At 47.2% G+C, this 22,162-nt stretch overlaps 1 protein-coding gene across 1 annotated transcript in view; it reads right to left on the bottom strand.

Moving 5' to 3' along the window:
• The window catches only part of WNT9A (Wnt family member 9A), a 56,257-nt gene that overhangs the window by 4,654 nt on the left and 29,441 nt on the right, over positions 1-22,162 (bottom strand). The window contains exons 2-3 of the mRNA XM_075144361.1: positions 13,914-14,173; positions 9,688-9,950 (exon numbers count right to left, since the gene is read on the bottom strand). Coding sequence (XP_075000462.1) covers positions 9,688-9,950; positions 13,914-14,173 — 523 coding nt within the window. The remainder of the gene's footprint in view (positions 1-9,687; positions 9,951-13,913; positions 14,174-22,162) is intronic.

Here is a 22,162-nt window from a genome sequence, read left to right as displayed (position 1 = left end):
TACGGTATCTGAAAAAGAAAAAAAAAAAAACAAAACCAAAACTCCCCCCTCTGCCCATTATGGCATCTGCCAACATTATGGCCTGATGACAGCAGAGGACTGGCTCCAGTCCATTTCCTGACCATCCGGTTCTTAATTATTTGGCTGCATGAGTCCTGCTGAGCACCATGTGCAAATGTGCAATAGGTCATGGACTCAGAATTGGGGTCTGGCCCAATCCTGATATTACAGAGACATTTTTAGAAAGACACTATGCATAATACGGCCTTCAGCAAAGCCTGGCCAATGGTCACACTTCATTCCTGCGACAGCCAAGACCTTTTCAAATGCAATCCAATAATACACAGTAGCATTCAAACAAGTGACGGGTTACAGAGAGAGATGTGTTACTGCTTTTAGTACTCAGCTGGGCCGGCTTGGTTAGGGGCTGTCACGCTTTGCATGCCAAAGTGTCTAGCCAACTCTGCAAGAAATCCCACAATGTTAGACAGGAGCGTACAGAACACATTTCAACACCGAGAAAAAGAACCCCTCACCCATACTGTCCCTCATGTAAAGTCACATTTCACTGGTTGTCCAAAAGTGAGAGCTGAGTTCATGTGAAACAAAGCTCCTATACCTGATTTCACGCCCAGACCATCAGCAAACTGGGCAAAATTGCTGAGATACTTGCAGAAGGGCTGCACACTGCAGTCATTCATCAGGTCAGACTTTTCTCAACCCTTCCACCTCCCGCCGACCCATTCGCATCGGCTCCACCTGGAAAAGGAGACGACCACCATTGTACAGGAGATGGGAAAGCAAGAAACCAACAGGAATTGGCTCGGCTGATAGACACGCTCCTGTGCACAGGCTTGGCTGGATTTAGAGCTGGTTGAACGAGGCATGGTCATGAAATGCAGGAAAGGAACCTGGACATGGAGCTGTTCTCATCAGGAGCCACCTCTCCAGAGCTCGGTGGGAGAGCTGACATTGCAGGTGCAGTATATCCAAGGCATCCACATGGGGCTGGTAGATACAGCCCAACACGTGTTGGAAATCCAGACCCTGATGGATTGGCAGTTAGCAGATGGCAGCAGACCTTCAGTCAGGAATAGGCATGTAGGTTTAGGCACCTGAATCACATCATCCAGCCAGGGTTGACCTCACTGAGGCAGACATTTGAGTTTAAATGTCTATATTCGAGAAACACTTCTAAGCTCCCATCTGACTCAGTGGAGCCAAAGCAGGCAGGGGATCCTACAGTGAAGCAGACACCTGCACATGCTCAGCTGAACAGCTCTCCAGGCGCCAACCGTCTCCACTCGCTAACAGGAGCCTAGGGACCCAGCTCACACAGAGGCACCTCAGTTTAGATATCCTAAACTATGAGCAGAACCCACCCTCTGGGAGGAATTCAGGCTCCTAAATATCAGCATCTAGCATTATTTACGCTACTGTAAAACATTGCACTTCATCACCAGCTGCCCCTTCAGGAGCATAAAGGTCTCTCAAAGGGTACTAATGCATGTATTTAGGTAGGTTAATCCTATTCTCCTTGTCTGTGTTTAAACAGTGATGAACAAAGCCCCTAATGAATCCCAGTCCTTTTTTTTCCTGACCCACTTCTAGCTCGTTAACCAGTGGCTAGGACAGCTTAGATGTCGTGCACTGGTGGACCAAAGCATAAAAGCTTTCTATTGTCCCCATTCTCATGAATGCACCAGTTCATGAAATCCAGCATGTGGATTTTCATATGGCCACTGTGCAAGTGTGGTGCATCCCAACCGTCCCATAAACCTTCTCCTTGAAGGGCCAGGAAGGGCTCAAGAATGTTATGAGGCAGCTATAGTAAAAATCCTAGAAAAATTTCTTCCCCAGCCAGCCTCCCCTGCTGCTGTCAGTCACGATGCAGCTACTCAAGGCGATGCGTGATGGAGAACTGCTGCCTACGGGCCCCTAACCACCCACGAGCCAAAATGAATCTTGGCAAAGCCCTTCTGTTTCTCGTCTCGTTCCCCAGCTTCCACAAAGACCTTCCTCCTCTTGTTGCCGGCTCCTGTCAGAGACACTTAAATCCACCTCATTCCTCCAGGAAGCAGAGCAAGATTTATCCAAGTCAGCAGGTTGCTCAGAGCAGTCTTGGAGAAACCTTTCCCAGCTGGGACAAATGGGTAAATGTCTCGATCATGCTTTCAAACCTGGAAGGACTTTCAGGATAGAATAACTTAGCTTTTATTACCAAAAAAGTCTAAGGTACAGAAGGCAGAATAAGACTTTAACACAAGCTTATCATTTCAAGAGCCATAGGCAGCTCCTGTTTTCTTTTCAAGGCACATCACACAGTTCAGAGCCTGATCTGCCTCCATCCTACGTAGACTTGAACCTCTCTTGAACGCACGTGGCATCACCACTTATTCAATAATCGTATTTCATCTACACCAAGGTAAGCAGCCACATGCATGCTTCTATCTTGTCACAGATGTGAAGCAAAATATATTACCTTAAATTCAAAGCACAAAACGTTTCATGCTCCCTATGGCCTAAACACCAGAGCTACCACACACCAGCAGAGTCTTAGTAACTCAGGAGTAGCAACACAAGTGTGCATTTGAATCCTTGTTGTGTTATATGCTGTAGAGAGCTTCTAGCATGAAAGCGAAGTTGAACAAAGACAACCAGTGGGTCAGGGATAGCATCGCATATTGAAATTACGTCTTGCCACTCTCCTCTGAACAACCACCTGGTCTTGTAGTCTCACAAACAGGAGAGCAGTTTGGGAGGAAAATAAGGCTCTTTGAGCAAATTAGTTTGTTTGACTTAGGAACACAAACTCCCATTGATCTTGCCGTGAGAACACCAAATACTGACAAAGGCACAACGAGGAAAACAATTATGATAGACCAAAACTGAACTGTCTTTATCGGTGTTTGCTGCTAAGAGGAAATTAGATAGCACTGCAGGACCGCCTGCCCAAATGGCTTTACAAGAGCTATAGGGAAAAGGGATCACAGCAGAGCATTGCTATGCAACATGTAATCCTTCCTCACAACAATGGTTTGCTACGAAGCTCAGACTAAGTGCCCCCGTAATGATCAGTCTCAGACATGCTGCAACACACAATTTCTCAGTGTTTTAGCTGAAACGCTGAGGACAGATTCCCATTCATTCCCAGCTGGGTCACGGGGCTCTGGCAGTGGTTTTCAGACAACTCTTGTCTGGGCAGCAGCAGTCCGAAGCGGACGCGCAGCCGTGGGAATTCCTCGGTTATAACTCTGCTGTCGTCATGGCTGGTCTGCGGCTCCAAGGCTTCAAACCATTCGCTATGGTTTGGGGGAGAGGAGGGAGCAGATGAACCTCCTTAGAGTCAGTCATCCAGGAAAAAGCCTGCCCTCATCTTGTCTTACTTCAGAAAGGGCTTTGGGATGCTTCTTTACAAATCAAATCTCTTCCATCCTCTATATACATATCCTCCTTCGATTTAAGTAAGCGTAGTTATTCTCTCAGCTCAACTATTAACGTTTGTTTGGACAGCAGCCACGGTCCCCATTTCTTCACACTGCCCAAATGACCAGAAGACCAGACTTGTCCCGTCACACTGGCCATTGCCATTGGTTGAATTATAAAAGTTTCAGAGATTGTTAGAAGTTTTCTTTTCTTTCTCCTTCCCTTTTTTCTTCCATCTTGTTAAAAAAAGCCCTTCTTTTGAGCCTGTTCTCAAACTGTTTTTTCAGAACAGTTTTCCCTTTCCACTACCCTTCCTTCTTTAAAAATATGAACACTCATATTTTAGTGAAATATGCATAAAATACAAACACTTAAACATAGAATAACATAACCCTACTTTCAATTGAAAACTTTAAAAGTATTTTTTTCCCCTTCAGTATTCCCAGTGCTTCACATGCTAAGAAAGCTCCACATAAACAACTAACTGCAATTACTTATGGGACACAGCAAGCAATTTTTTCCAGAGTGTTGATTTCCAGGCCTTAGAAAAACTTTGGCTTAACCAATCTCAGCCTGAAAGAAGGAGGGGAAAACCCAGAGAGCATGCTTATGCATTCCTACCTGTCATAACCTGGAGCAATTAATACTAGTGGTGGCCCTGCAAACTGATCTGCACATACAAAGTCAAGAGCTAGTCTCAGAGAGGCTGCTATTTGCTAGGTTTGATTTGTACCTCGGTAAAAGTGCGATGCTGGATTTCTCACTGCAAACCTAAAGAAACTACTTAAAGGATGCATTAAGTCTCCTCTTTTTTTTTCCACGCAGCAAGTGTATTAGTAAGCTATATGGATTTATCTCATCAAAAAGAGCAGTTTTTACACTTTTTGAGGGTGCAGAAAAACAGAGGGATTAACATTTAAGTTCGCCTGTTCGACAGACTCTGGAGTTTGACTGGAATCATGTTTGCTAGTAGGAACCGTATGAGACGGGATGGGCAGTGCTTGTAAACACTGTCTCTGCAACAGAAGACCGGGGTGCAAGTCTCTGCTTCGCTACGCCTGTGTGTGACCTTTAGTAAGTCACTTAATCTTTCTGGGTCTCAATTTCCCCTCTGTAAAAATGGAGATACAGAAATGAAGAGGGTGGTATGCTCTGATAACATGATATGTGATAGCTCGTGAAGTTCCTCAGACAGATGATAGCTGGGCAAACATCTACCTGATATGGAGAGTCCGTCTCCAGAGCAGGAGGCACGCTCAGCCCTTGAGATAGATCCCTGCCAGCACCGCCTAAGGGGAAAAGCCATTCCTTGCATGGACTTCCAAAACAAGCAAGTCAACAGCAAGGAAAAGTCCATGCACATCCCACTATCCTCTCCAGAGCATCCCATACGGTTTCACAGGTGCAGGCTTAACATGTCTCAGGAGGGATCTGGACTTGAAGCCTACAGCAACAAGGGTGACAAGGATCCTTCAGAAAGGTGCATATAATCTGCACAGACCAAAACACATGGGTTGATACCGTGCGAAAATAATTAAGGAAGCGTCACGAAAGGAACCAGTTTCAAAGGGCGATAATGCCTAAAGATATTGCCTTTCGAGGGGGGAATTTTCTTCTTCTCCATTTCTGCCCTCCCATAGTTTTGCACTAAACACTCTTGGCTTCTCAAGGAGACTGTGGTTATACCCCTGGCTTCAGGGTCCTGAAGGCAAAGGCTTGCTTGTGTTCCTCCTTCTGGAGGGATAAAGGGAAAAGGGAATGAGAACATGATAATTCTTTTTTCTTGGGTAAGAGCAGCCCCCTTTAATAGTGCCCCTTGGATCTGTAAGACATGCTTGACCAGACATACCTCTGGAAGAGGTCAGCACTCCTGGGATTAAGAAACTTAGCAACGCTCCAGAGAGGGAGATGGAAAGTCATGTTTAATGATACTTTGCTGAGAAACTGGGCAAATTTAATTAAAACATCACTTACTCAAGCCCAGTGGAACTAATTGAGTGCTCTAATATTCCAACTTTTCATTAATGGGTTACAAAAGAGGGCTGCACTTGTGTGTACAAGGGGGAAAAAAAGGGGGGAGGATATAGAGAAGAAGAGAGCTTTAGCAAGGCTGCCTGTGCTTCACTTAATATAACCAAGAAACTTCATTGCTGGCAACGGAGCTTTAATACAGTTGACTTCTCTCACCACCACCACCCCCCATCCCCTTGACACATACACACATCTCCCCCCAACACACACCCTCCCCAGCCAAGACCCCTCTGAAAGAATAGCTGAATGAGCAAGAGCAGATTTGGCAAAGGAAGGGAAATTGCTTTTTTAATAAGTGGTCTATTCAGAGCTCCTACTTTTCAATAAAGAGAAGGCTGGAGAAGTCCTGGTCTAATTACCTCATCCTCACACTAGACAAGCTTGCCCTTTCATTAGCGATTGAGGTCATATCATATAACTTTGTGAGCCATCACGGGCAGAACATGTTCAGTGATTATTTCATTGGTGGCGGCAAAATTACAGTCAGCCCATCAAGGTTGTAAAAAACACAGAAGTAAAATAATAATTAAATAAGAATGTCTACCAAGAGACACTAAAACTAGGTGGGATAGGATAATGTCACCCTCGCAGAAATACGCAGATTGTTTGTTAGTGTGACACCATGGAGAAACTGCCGTGTTGACCAGAAGGGTTGGTTGCCAAATCAGTCAATTAAGCACAGGTCCTTTTTTTGCTGGGTCTCAAGGGTCTATTTATACGTTTTGCCATGGTTGGGAGTAATTAGATGGGAAGGATTATATGTTGTTAAGAATCAGTGAGAGACCACCAAGCTTGTGCTATATCTTTAATAGATATTCCTCCACTCCCTCAGCGAACACGCACACGCACATCCATACATACACTGTAAGTACCCCAACATAGGCTGGCACTGCAGCAAGCTCCCGTAGCAAAACAAAGTACTGGAAAAGAAAGTCTTTGTCCATTCTTAGCCCAGTCCGAAGCAGTCTGTACAGCAGCAAAGGTTTCAGTTCATGCATGTATGGCTTCACTAATAGACATAAAATCTGCGGTTTGGTTAGAGGAAAAACACAGTGGGTGCCGAGCAGGAATTCAGGAGAACTGGCTTCAGTCTCCTGCTCCATCATCAGCTTGCTGCATAACCTTGCATTCAGTTTGCATCTCAGCTCCTGCTCAAAATGGCCATAATGATCTTTTTGGAACTCACAGGGACATTTAACACATTAGAGGCCGTAAGAGCATCTTAGTTATATAATGAGTGCTCCAGTTCAAAAGTGTTCAGTTCCAAAATGGCACAAATCAAGGCTATCTGCACTCCTATATTGCCTTTGATTCACACCAAATCAAATACATATGAGTTATTGCCCAAATAACCTTGGTTAGTTCAAAGTGGTTTCAGTCTGTCATAGCCACTAGGTTAGCATCTCTTGCTAGTCAATGGTTGGAAAGTCTATAAGGCAGCAGTTAGTTAATGGGCAGCTTCTTTGGAGAAAGACAAGTAGAGGAAACGTGCTGAGTTTCCTATTTAACCCACTGCCTTCAACAAGGAAAATATCAATAAATTCAGCAAGGGAACCTAGTACTGCCTGCTGAGCAACTCATCCTCCACCACTGCTGCACTGGCAGTGGGACCAGGAGCAAAGAAGCAGATTGAACCTGATATTAATCTACACGCAGGGGTGAGCAATGTCAGAGACAATCCATCAACCATACCAAGAAGTTCAATGCTCAGGCTTCAGATTTCAATAATTTGAAATCTTAAGCAAGCTTTGCAAGTTTTGATCTTGCAATTACAAAGCCAGCCTGGGTCCTCATCTCCAACTCAAACATCTCTCATCATCTTCTTACTGACACCATATTGTGCCAATGGTTTAGATCCACTATATAGTATCCTGACTATATAGACATATGTTCTCCTGATCATGAACCACCATCCTTCTAAAAGCTTCCTTCTCAACGTGCACTTTGCTTGTTCTCTGCCTGGCTTCATGGCGATGTTGTGAATCTGGTGGGCTGCTGGGCTTGCCTTTCAACCAGGCTAAGGTACAATTATTCTAGGAGCATAAACAGAGAAGTCATTTCAACCGCTGCTGCAAATAGGCAAGGAAAGCTGTCAGACAGCAATACCAACTCGACAGACACGGCGTGGGTGGACAAAAATAGGAACACCGGATCACTGACCTGCAGCAAAGGTCTTTGACTTGGATTGCCATGAGGGCTCTCAGTGTCTGGACAACCGTCACAACTGTTACTCAGCTGTTTAGCTGCAGATATTACACTAGTGCTTAGAAATCACTGCCAATGACCAGAGCCTGGCCGTGCCAAGTAAAGTGGAGGCAAAGGATGCAAGAGAGCCCTGACATCTCCTTTTCTCCTGGGAACTAACTTACAGTGGGAACAGGACAAGAAAGAGCAGGCAGAAAGGGGAGATCCACTCCCTCCAGCTCATCCTTGGAGTTCGTTTAGCTCAAAGTCACATAGACAGTGTAGAGCAGAGATGACAAGTAAGGACATCTAACCTAAATCCAAGACTGAGTCTCAGCCATATGGACATCCTGACTACAGCTACTGGGGTGGAGAGCACTGGGAGTTGGGTCAAGTCCCTTGGCCAAGTTTTTTAGCCCCACCACTTCTGGAGAGGAGATATTCATGGAGTTACAAGAACATGTAAACGGTACTAAAGCCACAGACCTTGTAGGTTTTGACAAGACTGTATTATAAGACTCTGGAAAGGGAGGAGAGCAGGGACACCTCACAGCAATCTCCAGCATGAAATCACAGCCTCCATGGACCACCTTCTCCATTTTCAGTCCCAACTCCTACACAGCCAACTCCAAAGTGTTGGGACAGGCCTTTGGGAACAACCGACCACAAGGATTAAAACAAATTTCATCACCCTGCAAAGCCTGTTTCACACACCAAAGAGCTGCAACAGGAGTTCAGAGGCACTGAGCCTTTTAATCCAGAGGCAGAAAAGCTGTCAGCCAAAGCCAGACACCAGCTAAATCCAGGATATTTCTAATCCTGATCTCAGCGCTGTCTAGGAGCATCTGGTGGTGGGGAGAGGGGGAGACGTTTTGCTGGCCAGCACTCACCAGTGGCATTCTCCGATGCCTCAACTCTGTCACGAGGAATGACATTTTATGCATACGCACAGGAACAACTGAGCTGGGGTGGCGATTCCTAGAATGCACAACTGGCTGGGCTGCATTTGCCTGGGAAACTGGAGACCCAGGTCCCCCATCCCAGCCCCAACCCTCCATCCAATCACATGGACAATAACAAGGCTTGAAGGCTATTTATAACCTTACAGTATGTCCCCCTTCGAGGTTGGCGCAATGAAACACTGATCCTAAGCACCTGTGCTGGCCAATCCGAGGGATTTTTGTGTTCGAGCAACTCTAGGCTAGGTATAGCCAAGCAGATTACGGGAGAAGGTGTAAAGCTCCTTCCTTTCCCCTTCTCTTGCTGGGATGACCCAGCAATTGCAGACACTTTGTCCTTTACATCAGTCCTATAGGGAGGCCTCCATGCAGGAGGGTAAAGCCTCATGGGAGGAACATGGGGTAAAGAGCAGAAAGCCTTGCAGCTGAGAGGATAAGGATGGGAAAAGAAAAAAGAAAAAAAAAAAAAAAGGAGGGACTACACACCCCAGCACTGTCAGCTGCAAACCCAGCAGCTCTAGGCAGGGTGGAAGGCTGCCACAAAATAAGGCTGAAGGGACTTTTAGGACTGAGGTCAGTCAGAGAGGAATATCTTCACCCTGGTTCCCTGCCAGGTGTTTGTCCAGCCAGTTTTAAAGAAACCTGTCATGGAGATGCTACACTGTCCATGCTCCACTGAACTACTGCAAGAAAAGCATCCCTCAACGTGTCTTGCAGCAGCGTAAATCCCTTCCTGCTTGTCCTACCTCATGTAAGCCTGGAGAACCTGCCTTTCCATCCCTTTGCAGTGTAAGGCCCTCTCCTCCCTGTGGAAAGCTAGCAATCTGTCCCCCCAGCTCATGTTTTCTAGACCTGGACAGTCCTGATTCTTTCCCTCTGGTTTCCCTCCAATGGTTTTGCACAGCTCTTGAAGCACAATGACAAAAACAGGGCATAGTCCCATAATTGAGACTTCACCCCTCCAGCAGAAGGATCACTCCATGTGTTTTGCATCCAACACTCCTGTTTCCACACCCACATGCGATACCTTATTGCCCCCAAACCCCACAATGGCTTGAACCTCCACCCCGAGCAGTCTGCAACGCACCTTCATGCCCACGAGGTTATTGTGGAAGTCCACCCTGGCTCGCAGGTCCTTGTTGGGCTTCCTCCCCAAGAACTCCTTGACGAACTTGTTGCTGTATTTCAGGTTGTCGCCGCAGCCACCCCACTGCCAAGCCTCGCGGTTCTCCAGGTCGGGGGCCTCGTCGCAGGTGCAACGCTCCATCCGCCCCGCGCTGCACGCCTTGGCCATGGCGTGCGTCAGCCCCGCAGAGGAGATAGCGTACAAGAAGGCTGTCTCCTTAAAACCTGCAGGAGAGAGGAGGCGGCTTTAATTGCAGCTGGAGCAAGGATGAAAAGAAAAAAAATCGAGACAAAACCTATTGTGAGAAGAGTTTGAGCAACGTCAAATCATGCCAAGCTCTACGTGCATCACTGATGGTGGAGAGGACACAGTGGAGAGCAAGGAATGATGGATAGAAGTGGCATGAGCCAGGATTCAAGAATGCAAATGAAATCTGGCCAGCTCTGGCTGTCACTCTGCAGACAGTCTCTAAAACAGAAAGAGGTGAGCAAGAGCTGGACAGGCCATGGAGGTATCATCACCGTGGTACAGCAATGCTGCTGCCAAGGGGACACCACATAGCAGGAACCCAGCATAGACTTCCAGTCTGATTACTGGGGTAGAAGTCATGAGGGCTCCTTGTTCTTCTCTCTACCCCAGAAAAAAAATCACTGGGTCCTACTCCAGTCCAACACAATTGTTAAGAAAAGGCACCTGAGGGCTGGGAAGCACAGAGTAGCCAGCCTGTCGCCCAACGCGGCACCTCACTCAAATGCCTCAAAATGCAGTTTACACCTCAAACCTGTTATGCACAACCCTTTTTTATACCTCCATGCTCACCTGCAGGGATGCAACAGCATCCGCTCCCCCCAATAGGTAAACTGAGGCCCAGAGAGACCCATGATTTTGATCTAAATGATAAAAGCCAGAAATAAAAAGCAAACATGCCAGTATTTATAGCTCCTCATTCTCCAGCTATGGAAGCCATGAACAACTGCATATTTGAGATGCAATTCCAGAACAGGTTTGGATCCGACTCAAGAAATCCCCCACATAAAAATAACACAAGTGGATTGTGACAGTAGTGGATATATCTGTAAGCTGGTGTGTCAACCAAGGACATGCAGAGACACTGCCAGGTCATTTTTGGAACTGTTCGTTGAGAGGTTCATGGTAGTCCAAGCAAGCTCATGGGGCGCTGCCCTGGCCCATCCCCAGAGCCTGTCTTCCCAAAGCACTCCCAGGTGGACGATACTGAACTCCAGCAGAAGACTGACAAAAATCCAGTCCAGAAGACTGAGATTTGGTCCTCCCAAGGGGGTGGGCAGATTGTGGTTGGAATTGTCCTACCATTCTACTGCTCACCTGGAAAAGAAGAGCAGGAACCTTTCGCTCACTGGAAGGAAGGTTAAAATAAAAAAGGGTCAACTCCACACTCGCTGAGGACACCGTAAAGAGTGGTCAGGGTTGAGAAACCAAATTTGGGGATTTTCCCTCTGTTTTCTCCCTGAAGTTAGACCATGTCCTCTGGCACCCCAGAAACATCTTCAGCATTGCAAACTCTCACATTGGGAGTGGTGGGAGAATTTTTTACTTAACTCACTGCACAAAAAACTCATGGGTATGCAGACCACTGAACTCCTCTGGGTAGAAGCAGCTTTCATATCTTTTGTAGGCTAGTTCAGCTTTTTCTACACCCTAGGTCAGACTGCCCACATGCCTGTCAGAGGGATGCCACCGCTAGAGAGAGATGATCCCAAGCCTCCATGCTCCTGGGTTGTAGAATTAGCCTCTTGCCACCGCTACTACTTGTGCTATGAAATGGAGAGGTACCGGTGTGCTAACAGAAGGTCCTCGATGGAATACGGGCATGCAAACCCTCCTCTGAGAGTCTGAGACACTGCAATTAGCAACAAACAGCCTGGATGTGGTCCAGTTTAGTAGATAGCCCAGATCTACAACCTGCTTGAAAGCCTCTTGATTTAAAGCACTGAATTCAGAGTGGTTGTGAAATCTCAGCAGAAAGTCAGTGCCATGCAAACACAATGCGTACCACGTTTGACAGAAAGCCAAGAGGAATGGTTTATCTGCCAGGTTCTCCCCCTCCATCAATCTCCCCATCAACTGCAGCTCTACTCCTCCCATTTCTCCATCCCTGAAAGCCTCACAAATTCCCGGTGCCCATCAGCACAGGTATCATCTCATCCGCAGGCAGCTCAGGCAGCTTCCAAGCAAGTCCATGTGACATTTGGCTCTGGCCAGATTTAAAGCCATCTCCGCCATGCACTATTTGATTGCACCAAGATATTTTGTAACAAGATAATGAGCTTTAAATCAATGCAGGCATTCTAACCCCCAGTGCACCGACAGCCTGCCGTCCGCGGCTATCCAGTTTCAGCCATTTCCAAAATTGTTCGCGAGTATCCAAAGAGGATAACAAGTCCCTTAAACAATCCCCCGTTATTTTAAGAAACAGGCTGTATCAGTCCAGGCTGCAAACCAGCAGCCGGGCTGTTCTGGTGATCAAGTGTAAAAATGAAGAGAGAAACTTCTTAAGCAAAATGTGGAGGTTTTTTGCCTTTTTTTTTTTTCTTCCCCTCTCCTTAAAAAGCTGCAATGGTCCTGGGGGAGAGGAAGCAAGCCCACAACGACGTATTTGAATAGCTGTCTCTTAGAGGGTGATACATGTGCCCCTTTGCCCTGGGGTATCACTTGCTGCAATGCTGAACCAGGAACCAGCAGCTCCCGGAGAGGAGGAGAAAGATTTACAGGGCAGTGTGTTATGCTGCAGGAACAACATCTGAAGGATTTACAGCATCGGTGGAGAGCAGAGATGTTGCAGGGGCATAAAACATGGAAGAATGAGACAGCAGGCAGAGCCTTGCAACCCTCAGAGCTACCATTTATTACACAGGGTCCTGACAAGGTTGGGGCGGGGGGCGGGGGGGAGCGGTGGGTTCTCGATGGTGTTTTAAGGCAGCTCAACTTTAGGCTGCTTTGAAATACCCACGGGGGCAGGCACATCTGAAGGAACAAGCTGTGGCCTCCAGGTGTCAGCATGAGAAAGTGCTTGGCTTTCCCAAGGCACCACTAATCCAGGGACTCCTCTGGCATGCGGGGATATTTTTAAACGTCTTGCAGCTCTGGCTGGACCTCTTGGGTTTCATAAGGACTTTCCTTGTTTCCACCGCAGTCGGTGACAGTGCATTAGTTAAGCCCAAGCGCTTCTGAATTACTCCTTCTTGCTAATTAGCGAGGGAGGGCACTTTGCAAACCTCTGCTCTTATCTTTGAGCATATCGGACCCTGGGTTTCTAGGTCCAGCTCCATCACTGAGTGTGGGACTTTCTGGAAGTCACTAAAGCCCTCGAGACCCATGCAAGCTATCTGTAAAATGGTCCTGCTGCATCAATAGCTTCAGTCCAGAAATAAGAACTGGATTTTACTAGAAGGGTGCAGGAAACTGGACTATATGAGGTAGCACAAGGAAAGGAGATAAAAATACCACCTGCTCCTTGAATACTCCTCCTCAGCCTCTGGTCGTCTCCACCTGAGCTGCTGGGAAGGGGTGTGGGAACCACCCACCGGTCACATCCAGGGGGCTTTTCCCTGGGTAGAGCAGCATCAGGACCCACAAACATTTGCAGGTTTTGCCCTGCACTACGATAAGGCTTCCCTTGCCCCCACTAACAGGACAGCACAAAACAGTCCATTTTGCCTTATTTCCCCCAAAAAGGCATTTTCTCAATTTCTTTCCTGAAAGGTTGACATAATAAATAGGAAAAAAAAAAAAAATAAAAAAAAAAAGAAGGGACAGTTTTGGGAACTTCAACACCTTCCCCTCCATAACAGCTCAACTTCCAGCAGAAGTGAGGAGCAACCGTAGTTACTGGCTGCAGACACATGCATGAACATCTCGAGCCTTCAAGGAGAGGAGCCATGGCCAGCAATGGGAGGCGGACAGGGGTTACTTCGCTAGTACAAGCACAAAAAAGCCACATAGCACATCCTTTGCCTGCTGTGCACATTCATGGAGGGCTGAACCTGGCTTTGTCTTTACCTTCTACAAACTCTTTTTGGACCTCTGGGGACGTGGTGACACACCACTGGCAAAGGATGCACCAGGATGACCACTCTGCAAGATGCCAGGGAAGCCGATGGGTGCAGGGGGTGCCAGCACCCCTGACTAGGACCCCCCACTCCGCTCACCTCTCTTTAGCAAGCTGGCCCGGTAGCGACCCTCGAGGGTGCAGTTCCAGCGCTCAAAGCGAAACTGATACTGGCACTCCAGCGCGCTCATGCTGATGGCCTCCATCAGGGTCTCGGCCACACCAGGGTCCCGCCGGCACATCCTGCGCTGCTTCTTCTCCAGCTTCAGGCGGTCACAGACTTTGTAGTGGGCTTTGACGGCAGCTTCCTCCATTTCTGAGGTCAGAGGGAGGATGGTCAGGGGTTCGTTCCCCGTCAGCCTGCAGAGGAACAGAGGAACAGGGGGGCACAGTGGTGAGGACAGAGAAATACAGCCCATGGTAGATATGGGGGCTATGGTGGGATTGGGCTCACCCCAGCTGAGCACCCATATGGACTTGCCGATGCCTGGGCAAGGAGTGATTTTACAGCAAGGCTCTCTGCAGTGTGTGTGCAAGGTGGGAGCAAGAGAAGGGCAAGAAGCAATATTTGGATTTATGTTCTCTACCAGCTCTCACAGAGCTTGTTTGGACATAAGGCCTTGGCAATCACCACCACAGGACTGTGTTGAAAACTGAAATAGGGAAGAAATAATTGAAGATACCTAACTAGCAAAAATACAAGAGCACTACAGTCACTCTCCTGGGCATAAAAAAAAAAATACATCATTTTAGCACATCAAGCAGAGCCAGAACCAGCTTGGGAAGTGATAGAGATTTGTCCCACCAGATCCCAAGAGACACACCGAGAAAGCACGTACAGCCACCCTGCCCTCAGCAGAAGAGATCCTTACATAAAACCTAGCGAGCCACAGCCTGAGGCTTGACAGCAGGATACGCTTCGCAGGCGATACTGCCAAAAGCTTTTACAAGGGAGAACAAGCTCAAAACCTAAAAAATGACCTGAAGAAATACGTGTCTCATTGCCTTCTCCCCTCCCCTGCCTTCTCCAAGCACAAGGTCCTTGACTCGTACAATGTGCAACAAAAGAAGCCAGCGTACTGTTCCCGGTGTCAAGTGACGAGCTGCTGGAAAAGGACCAGGCTGGCATCGGCCCCGGGGAGCAGAGAGGCTGCAGGAACATCTGCTGGGCTCATGAGCGGTTTGTTGGCCGGGCTGCCCGCACCCCACTCTCCTGGCTCTGCCCTTTTCCGGCCAGGTGCCAGTCCACGCAGTCAATGGGAATCACTATGTAGGGTTTTGAGGGATCTGAAGACACATTTCCCCAGCCAAAAAGGAAGAATTGCTTAAAGCCAGAATTGAAAACATGCTGGAACATTGCAGTCCTGCACAGGCGAGGATGGGGATGGGTCACAGGCTCAGACATCCCCATCAGTGCAGGACCACCGAGGTAAATAGGGTGGTGGGCACAGGAGGGGAGCACATGTTCACCCCCTTCGCTGAATGCGGATGGATCCTGGAAACCCTTTAAAACCCCTCCTGTCCTACAGGAACGGTGGATTGTTGTTTCTTTTTTTAATGAGGATTTCTCTCTAATCAGTGGGATACATTATGCCAGAAGCACAGTCCCAGAGAGCAAGCAGAGAGGATGCTTTAACTCCCAAACGTCCTTGCGCAATGGGCACAAAATCCTGACCTGAGCCACAGCCAGCAACATCCCATACAGATCCAGTCATTACTGATGATTTAACGAGGTGAGAAAAAAATTGCTGGGTTTGGTTGGGTTTTGTTGGGTTTTTTTTTTTTTTAGAGGAACAGATATGGGCAGGGAAATGTTCTCCTTCCATTACTTTCAAAAGTATTAGGATTTCAAGAAAAAAGAAACTGCAATGAAGTCAGTGACTTGTGGGAAACATGGAAACTAGTGCAACCAGTGTAAATTTCAAAAAACTAGTTTTTTCCACAAATTCTGCTCCCCCAAAATGATGAAAACGTCCTAAAAGCCAAATAGCAATCTCCATCTGAAGGACTGACAATGTTAACCCTTACATATTTGCTCTGAACTGGGACAGAGTGTGGGCTTAGGCTTGACTGCTCCCCAAGGAGACGGGACATCACCCAGCCCTGGTGCCTCGTTAATCGAAGCTCTGAGCAGGCTTGTTCCTGAGAAAGGTGGCTTGGTCTGAGCTTCACAGTAGTGAAGAAAATCTCCAGGACATTCGTTCCTGGCCTTCATCAATACTTCTGCTCTGCTGGTTCATTCCTGCAAGCTTTCACAGTTGGTGCAAGAGATATCCTCAGCTGGCAAAGGAGAGAGAGGGAGGCGTAAAAGCATTTTCTACAGCTCCCCCTCCCCAATTTACCTTTCTGACTTAGCAGGTACTGTTCAGCTAAATGTTCTGGAAAACGTAAGCTCCAAGTATCATGTAGCAGATGGCTATCGCAGTGAGGAGGGATACAGGAATTGATCCTACAGCCAAGATCATGGAGCAATTAGCGATTTTGAACCCCTTCCCCACCCTCCCCCTTAAGTGCTTGGCTTTGAGATACTTCAAGAGTAGTTGCTGATAGCACAGCCCAATTGCATGTATCTCCAAAGTGGGTCCCAGTAAGAGTCACCTAAATAAAAATGCAATAAAGAGCCAGGGATAGGGAGAAGGTAGAAAACAGGATTCATGGAGCTGCACAAAGCCAAAGGACAGGCTTCCAGCAGCCACTTAGAACTAGTGGATGGAAAGTCCTGGGAAACAACAGAAAATTGAAGCATTAAGTGGACCAATTGTCAGCAATGTCCATTTTCACTGCTCTGTACAAAAGGCTTAGGTAGAAGTTCACCAGCTCTGATATTGTGACACGTGGGTAACAGCCATGGTGAGCTGAGAAAGCTGGGCCACCATGTAGACACCCACTTCACCCCTTCCTGAGAAAACAACCCAAAAGACAAGACACCAGCACGATGTTCTTATAGGGAAGGCAGAAGAACAGCTTCTCCCACCTCCTGTTTCTTGACCCAGCTCACCCATTAGAGAAAAGGGGACATGAAAATCCAAACTGGTGAAAAACAAATCATGCCATGCGCACGCTGAACAGAGACACGTCCATCGCTGCCTGGCTTATTGCACAGACTAATTTCACTGGCTTTCAAGCTGGTCTGAATCAGAGCGAAGCAAGTGAATTAGGCAAGCACCTCCAGAACAAGACAAGGAGTAAATTTAGGGGAAAGGGGCTTTTCCTAGCAAACAAGCAATGAAGCTCTTCCAAGTGAAGACCTCCATGAGCGAAAGCAGCGCACGTGCCCACACACATCGGTTTTCCCTCCCCAGCGCTGGATGTGTGCCCATTTCAGCAGGGGGGGGACCGACGCAGCAGCCTTAGCTCTGCACACACGTTCCAGCAGCCCCGAGAAGACGGGTGAGGTGGCACTTTTCAGAGCGTGGCATCAATAATAAACAAGCACAGGCAGAGCCAGGGAGAGCCGGTGCCCCCACCTGAAATGCCTTGGAGCTGCCGCTGCATGGAACCTTTATAATCCTATAAAGCCCTTTTATGCAACCTAGGCTGAGTGAGGTCCCGTAAGGCAACGGTGTCAGAGTCGGATGCTTTCTCAGCTCCTCACAAAGACCGAGCTGTTCCTTCCAAGGAAATTTTTCGGGATAGGGGAGAAGGGGGGGTGTTTTTTATTTTATACACACCCGATCCACAACTGTTACAATTAAACCGCCAGCCAGCACTCTGTGCAATTGTATTATTTTGGATCGAGGGGGCTGAGTGTGAGATGAAGGTGTGTTTGTCCACTAGGAACCTGAAGAGAGACCAAACAGGGCATTGCACGCAACCCAGGAAGCTTTAACTCTCTGGAAATTAACTCTGGCCTCTATGAGAGCAATATGAATCTAAAATCAAGAAACTGTTTCTGCTTCAGACTTTGACCTAATCTTCTGTGCACCTTGCCTGCCTTCTGCTCAGAGTGGCACACTTGCACTGTCCAGACCTCAGGAAGGACCTGCTTGCTCAGTGCCATACCCACCCAGCTGAGAGGAACCTTTGCAACATCATTTGCACTATTCTCCTTCCAGTTCAATCTATCACTGGTTTGAAGCCAGGAAACCAGAAGCTTTATTATCAACAGCTGTAAATAACAAGACCTATCCGGTTTGCACATACACTACTGGTGGCATTCGGCTGCCTGGGTTGTGAACTTCATGTCAAACATTGCTAATTGCTTTGCTGTCCTGGAGTTCAGACTCCAATCACCCAGGCTTGGAGGAAATCCCAAACACAGCCCCTGCCACAGCACAACTCGTGCCGATAGCTGCGTAGCCAAGTTTTATCTGTAGCACCATGGAATTATTGCCCTTCCAGAGAGGCAATTCAAGATGGGTCCTGCTTTCAGCTCATCTCAGAACTCAAGAGTTTTTATTGCCTCGTCAGCTCGCTCTTTCATCAGTGTCCATGTATTTTCCCTTGTTTAACTGGGGATTTTCCTGATGAGAACTTCAGGGGGACGAGACAGAAACAAGGCGCCTGCATACACCCATGAGTGCACTCTCAGTTTTGACGTGCTCAAGAGTTGCTTTGCAAGTGCCGCCAGAGACGCGAGCCAAGGTGAGCTGCTTTCCTGCAAGGAAACGCCTCTGCTATACCCGCCTGGAATGACAGACCTGCTGAAATATTGCATTCCTATCCCAGCGCTTCCTTCTCTGTCGGAAGATTTATCTTTGGTACATCTGTACGATGACCAAATTGATTCTATTTTCACTTTTTTCATGAATGTCTTTCCTGCAGTATTGCTACTCTTTCAACCCTTTTTCTTCTCTTTCCACCACTTCTTTCCTTTCTTTTAATAATTAAAAAAAGTTTCTGAGAAGTTGACAGCTTGAACACTAACCTTCTTCATCGCAATACATAAATTAATGACTCCACAACTCAAGGAGTCAGACGGAGTTATGCTGGACACCAGGTCTATATTATTATTTTTTGCATCCAACAACCTTCAGTTGCCCCCTCTCTCTCCCACCATCATGCTCCCACACTGTGAAGAAGCTTTTCTAAATTGATTTACCATTGTCCCACCACCCCCCAAAGGCTAATTGCTATTTGAAGTATAAGAAGCCAGAAGTCCAAGAAAACTCTGTGAATTCCATGGGGAGTGATGAAGACTTCATATTTGGAGCAAGAGTTGGCCATTGAAGAATCAACTATCTCATTCTGCACTGTGTTGTTTGGTTTTCTTTAAGTGTTCCCAGGTCCAAATGCCACCATTGTACTCACACTAACTCAACATCCTTTGGAGGAAACCATCTGAAGAGCGCTCACCAACCTCAGTTCTGCTCTTCCCAGAGCTGTCAGAAGCATTGGTGGACCCCCAAATCATTTGGGATCAGAGAAGGCTTTCTCCTCTTTGCTACTAAATAATTAGTTTTCTATTTTCTTTCTACCCCTCAAAGTCAGAACTCAGTATTTTTGCTCCAAGACACATTACTCACCCCAGCATTCAGGCATTCATGTCTATTGCTGCCTTGCTTAGACCACAAAATCCAAAGCCACACATGTTGGTTTCAAAATTCTCTGCCATTCTCTGAGCTACAAAGCCAAAGTTTTCCTACTTTGGCTAATACATATGCAAAAAAGAATCCCATATCCCCTTAAGTCCTTACAGAAAAATAACGCAAGGTATTCTCCAAACCTCAGCAAGGATTTCTTGGCTTCCACAATATCCTGCCATCTCAGCAAGTGTTAAGTCCCTTCATGAAGATTGCTCTGTTAGAGTTATTCACTTCTAGCTCAACCCTTCCGCGGTGTAATTTTTCCACCGATCTACTGTGACATTGTGGGGGTCAAAGAAGGTGACAGGAGGACAAGCGTTTCTCCCAGCCTGAGAAAACGCAGACCATCCAGGGCTTTACAGGACAGAGCTAAACAGCCTACACTCCACCTAGAAATCAAAAAGAGCTTTTGCTAAAACTCCATCTATCCTAGCACTTTGCAAGGCTTCCTCCCCTTGTCATCATCCACGGCCCACTGCCTCTTATGCACGTGCTAGTTCTGTTCCTTCAAGGTCTTTCCCAACCAACTCTCTGCTTTGTGGGTCACCTCTCCTTTTTGCTCTCCATGTCATTCTCCACAGACAATGGTGTCTTACTGTTGAAGACCAATAAACAAAGCAAAAAAAACATTTGGAAACTCAAGTAACAAATCCAGCTATTCTCATCACAAGTCTATCCCAATTGCTATTTTGATCCTTATCTTCTTCTCAATAGCATGGTACACACTCCCAGAGCTTTTGTTTAGGTAGCAACCCCTCAAATGTGGTCTTCCTCGTTAGTCAGTAGTGCCCAAATCTCAGCTGCAGCTTCTACTTGCAAAGAAACAAGTAACAGCCCCCATCATGGAGACAACATTACACACTTCCACCAACACATGCTATGGGCAATAGGGCCTTGCAACCTCACTGCACGCAGGTGGAAAGCGGCCATACCCTACGCTCATGCTCCAACAGACAGCGTGTGTTTCACAGAGGGAAATGCTTTCAAGTCCTTGGTCCTGCTTCCGAGTGGTGGGAATTAAGAGGATAGAGAGGAGAAAAGCTCCAGCATGGGGGAAATTTCCAACCCAATAGATCCCACTTACCAGGGAAGGAAGCATCAGTCTCCATCAGACGCCTGATGAAGTATGCTCAAACAGACTTTTTTTCTATTTTTTTTTTTTCTTTTTAGGAGACAAGAAGGTGTAGATTCTTGTAGGCATCAGTCATTCAAATTTTCTTCAATTACTTCTCCACCTGGATAGATCTACACACTGGTTTCTTCTGGGCTCTCCTCCTCTGAGCATCTTGGGCAAGAGGATAGAGGAGTGGGCATGTGAGGATCCTGCTACACATACCTGCCAGGCTCTCGGGTCCTAGCAAGAGTTACTTCCAGCATCCAGCAAAAAGAGGAACAACAGCTGCTTCTGGAAGAAAGAATTTCCTGGTGCAAATCTCCAGCTCTTCCCTTTCCAACACTGCTCTCCCGAATGCTTCTAACTCTGACAGCAGCCACCCTGATCCCAAATCATTAAGCTCTTTTCAGGCCCAGATGTTACCCCAGAGATAATTTATGTCCGAGTTTCCCATTTTAGCCTTAGCTAAAAGTTCACACAGAAGCCGGAGGACTTCTCCCAGGCTGCTGAACGCAGCGGTCCAAGCAAGTGAAATCCTCCCCAGGCCAGCTGTCCTGCCCTGAGAAGAAAGCTGGACCCCAACACCCTTACAAAGGAGTTGTCACATCAGTTCAGGAGGGATTTTTCTGTGAATGGGGCAAGACACGGATGGTTGCCTCCCAGATACAGAATGGTTGCTGCATGTATAAATAAGCTTCCATGCAATTTCCTGCCAAAACATGCCCTCAACTTCTCCTGTACAACTTACCAAAAAAAAAAAAAGTTTGGCACATAGTACGTGAGGGCAAAATTTAGCAACTGAAGGAAAAATACTTCGGTGAATGAGCAGGGAATACGTGACTCAGTTCAGATGTGGAGGGCTGGAGATGTTCTCGTTATGGTGCATTCCTGTGTAGGACCTATGGGACCAAGGTACCGTGAGGAACAGCTATTTTTGCACTGTGGCAACCAGAAGCACCACAAGCAAATACTTCAAGTTGCTGCAGCGTTTCCCACCCATGCAAGGCAGAAGACCTGCACAGGTTACGAATTACAGCTAATAGCACTCCACTGAAGTATGGAAGCATTGCCTTCCCTTCTGCCTCCCTTCCCCCAGTGAGGAGGGCACAAGCAATCCCAGAGAAACCCCACAGCAGAGGAAGGAATCAAACTTGGATCTTTCAGCCCTTGGTGGTGTGCCTGAACCATAAGGCTGAACTACCTCTCCTCCTTTCCCCCCCAATCTCCTTACAACAAACCTTATTCAGGAAGTTTCCAGTCCACCAGATCAAAAGACATTTTTATTTTAGGCAAATACCTGAGTGGCAGCATTAATATTCACCAGCATGGAAATGATACAAGGAGAGGGCACACATCAGGACCAGCTCTACAAGCGTTTGCAATACTCCCTTGCGATTACCGTGGCTTGCGCTGAACAGTTCCCAGCACCAAAACACCTTTAGAAAACACCGCTGGGTTTTTGAGGAGGGGATCTTCAGTTTTTACAACTCAATGACTATTAGCTGCCCTTGGCTGGGAGGTCCCAGGTAGCTTGGCCCCAAGAGCTGCCAGCAACCTAATTCCTCTGGAACAACCCATTTTTTCCGTAAGTGAGTAGAGGTGGAGAAAGGAGGCGGGGAGAAGAGGAGGAGAAGGCTGTTTCCTCTCCCCTTCATCCTCTCAAGAATGAAACAGCAATCAGCAAGATTTACGAAGGATTTTCAACCCAAC

This window comes from Calonectris borealis, chromosome 2 (genome assembly GCF_964195595.1).
Source record: "Calonectris borealis chromosome 2, bCalBor7.hap1.2, whole genome shotgun sequence".
NCBI classification, from domain to species: domain Eukaryota; kingdom Metazoa; phylum Chordata; class Aves; order Procellariiformes; family Procellariidae; genus Calonectris; species Calonectris borealis.
The sequence above is the reverse complement of the archived record's forward strand: the minus strand, read 5'-3'. Positions and strand labels throughout refer to the sequence as shown.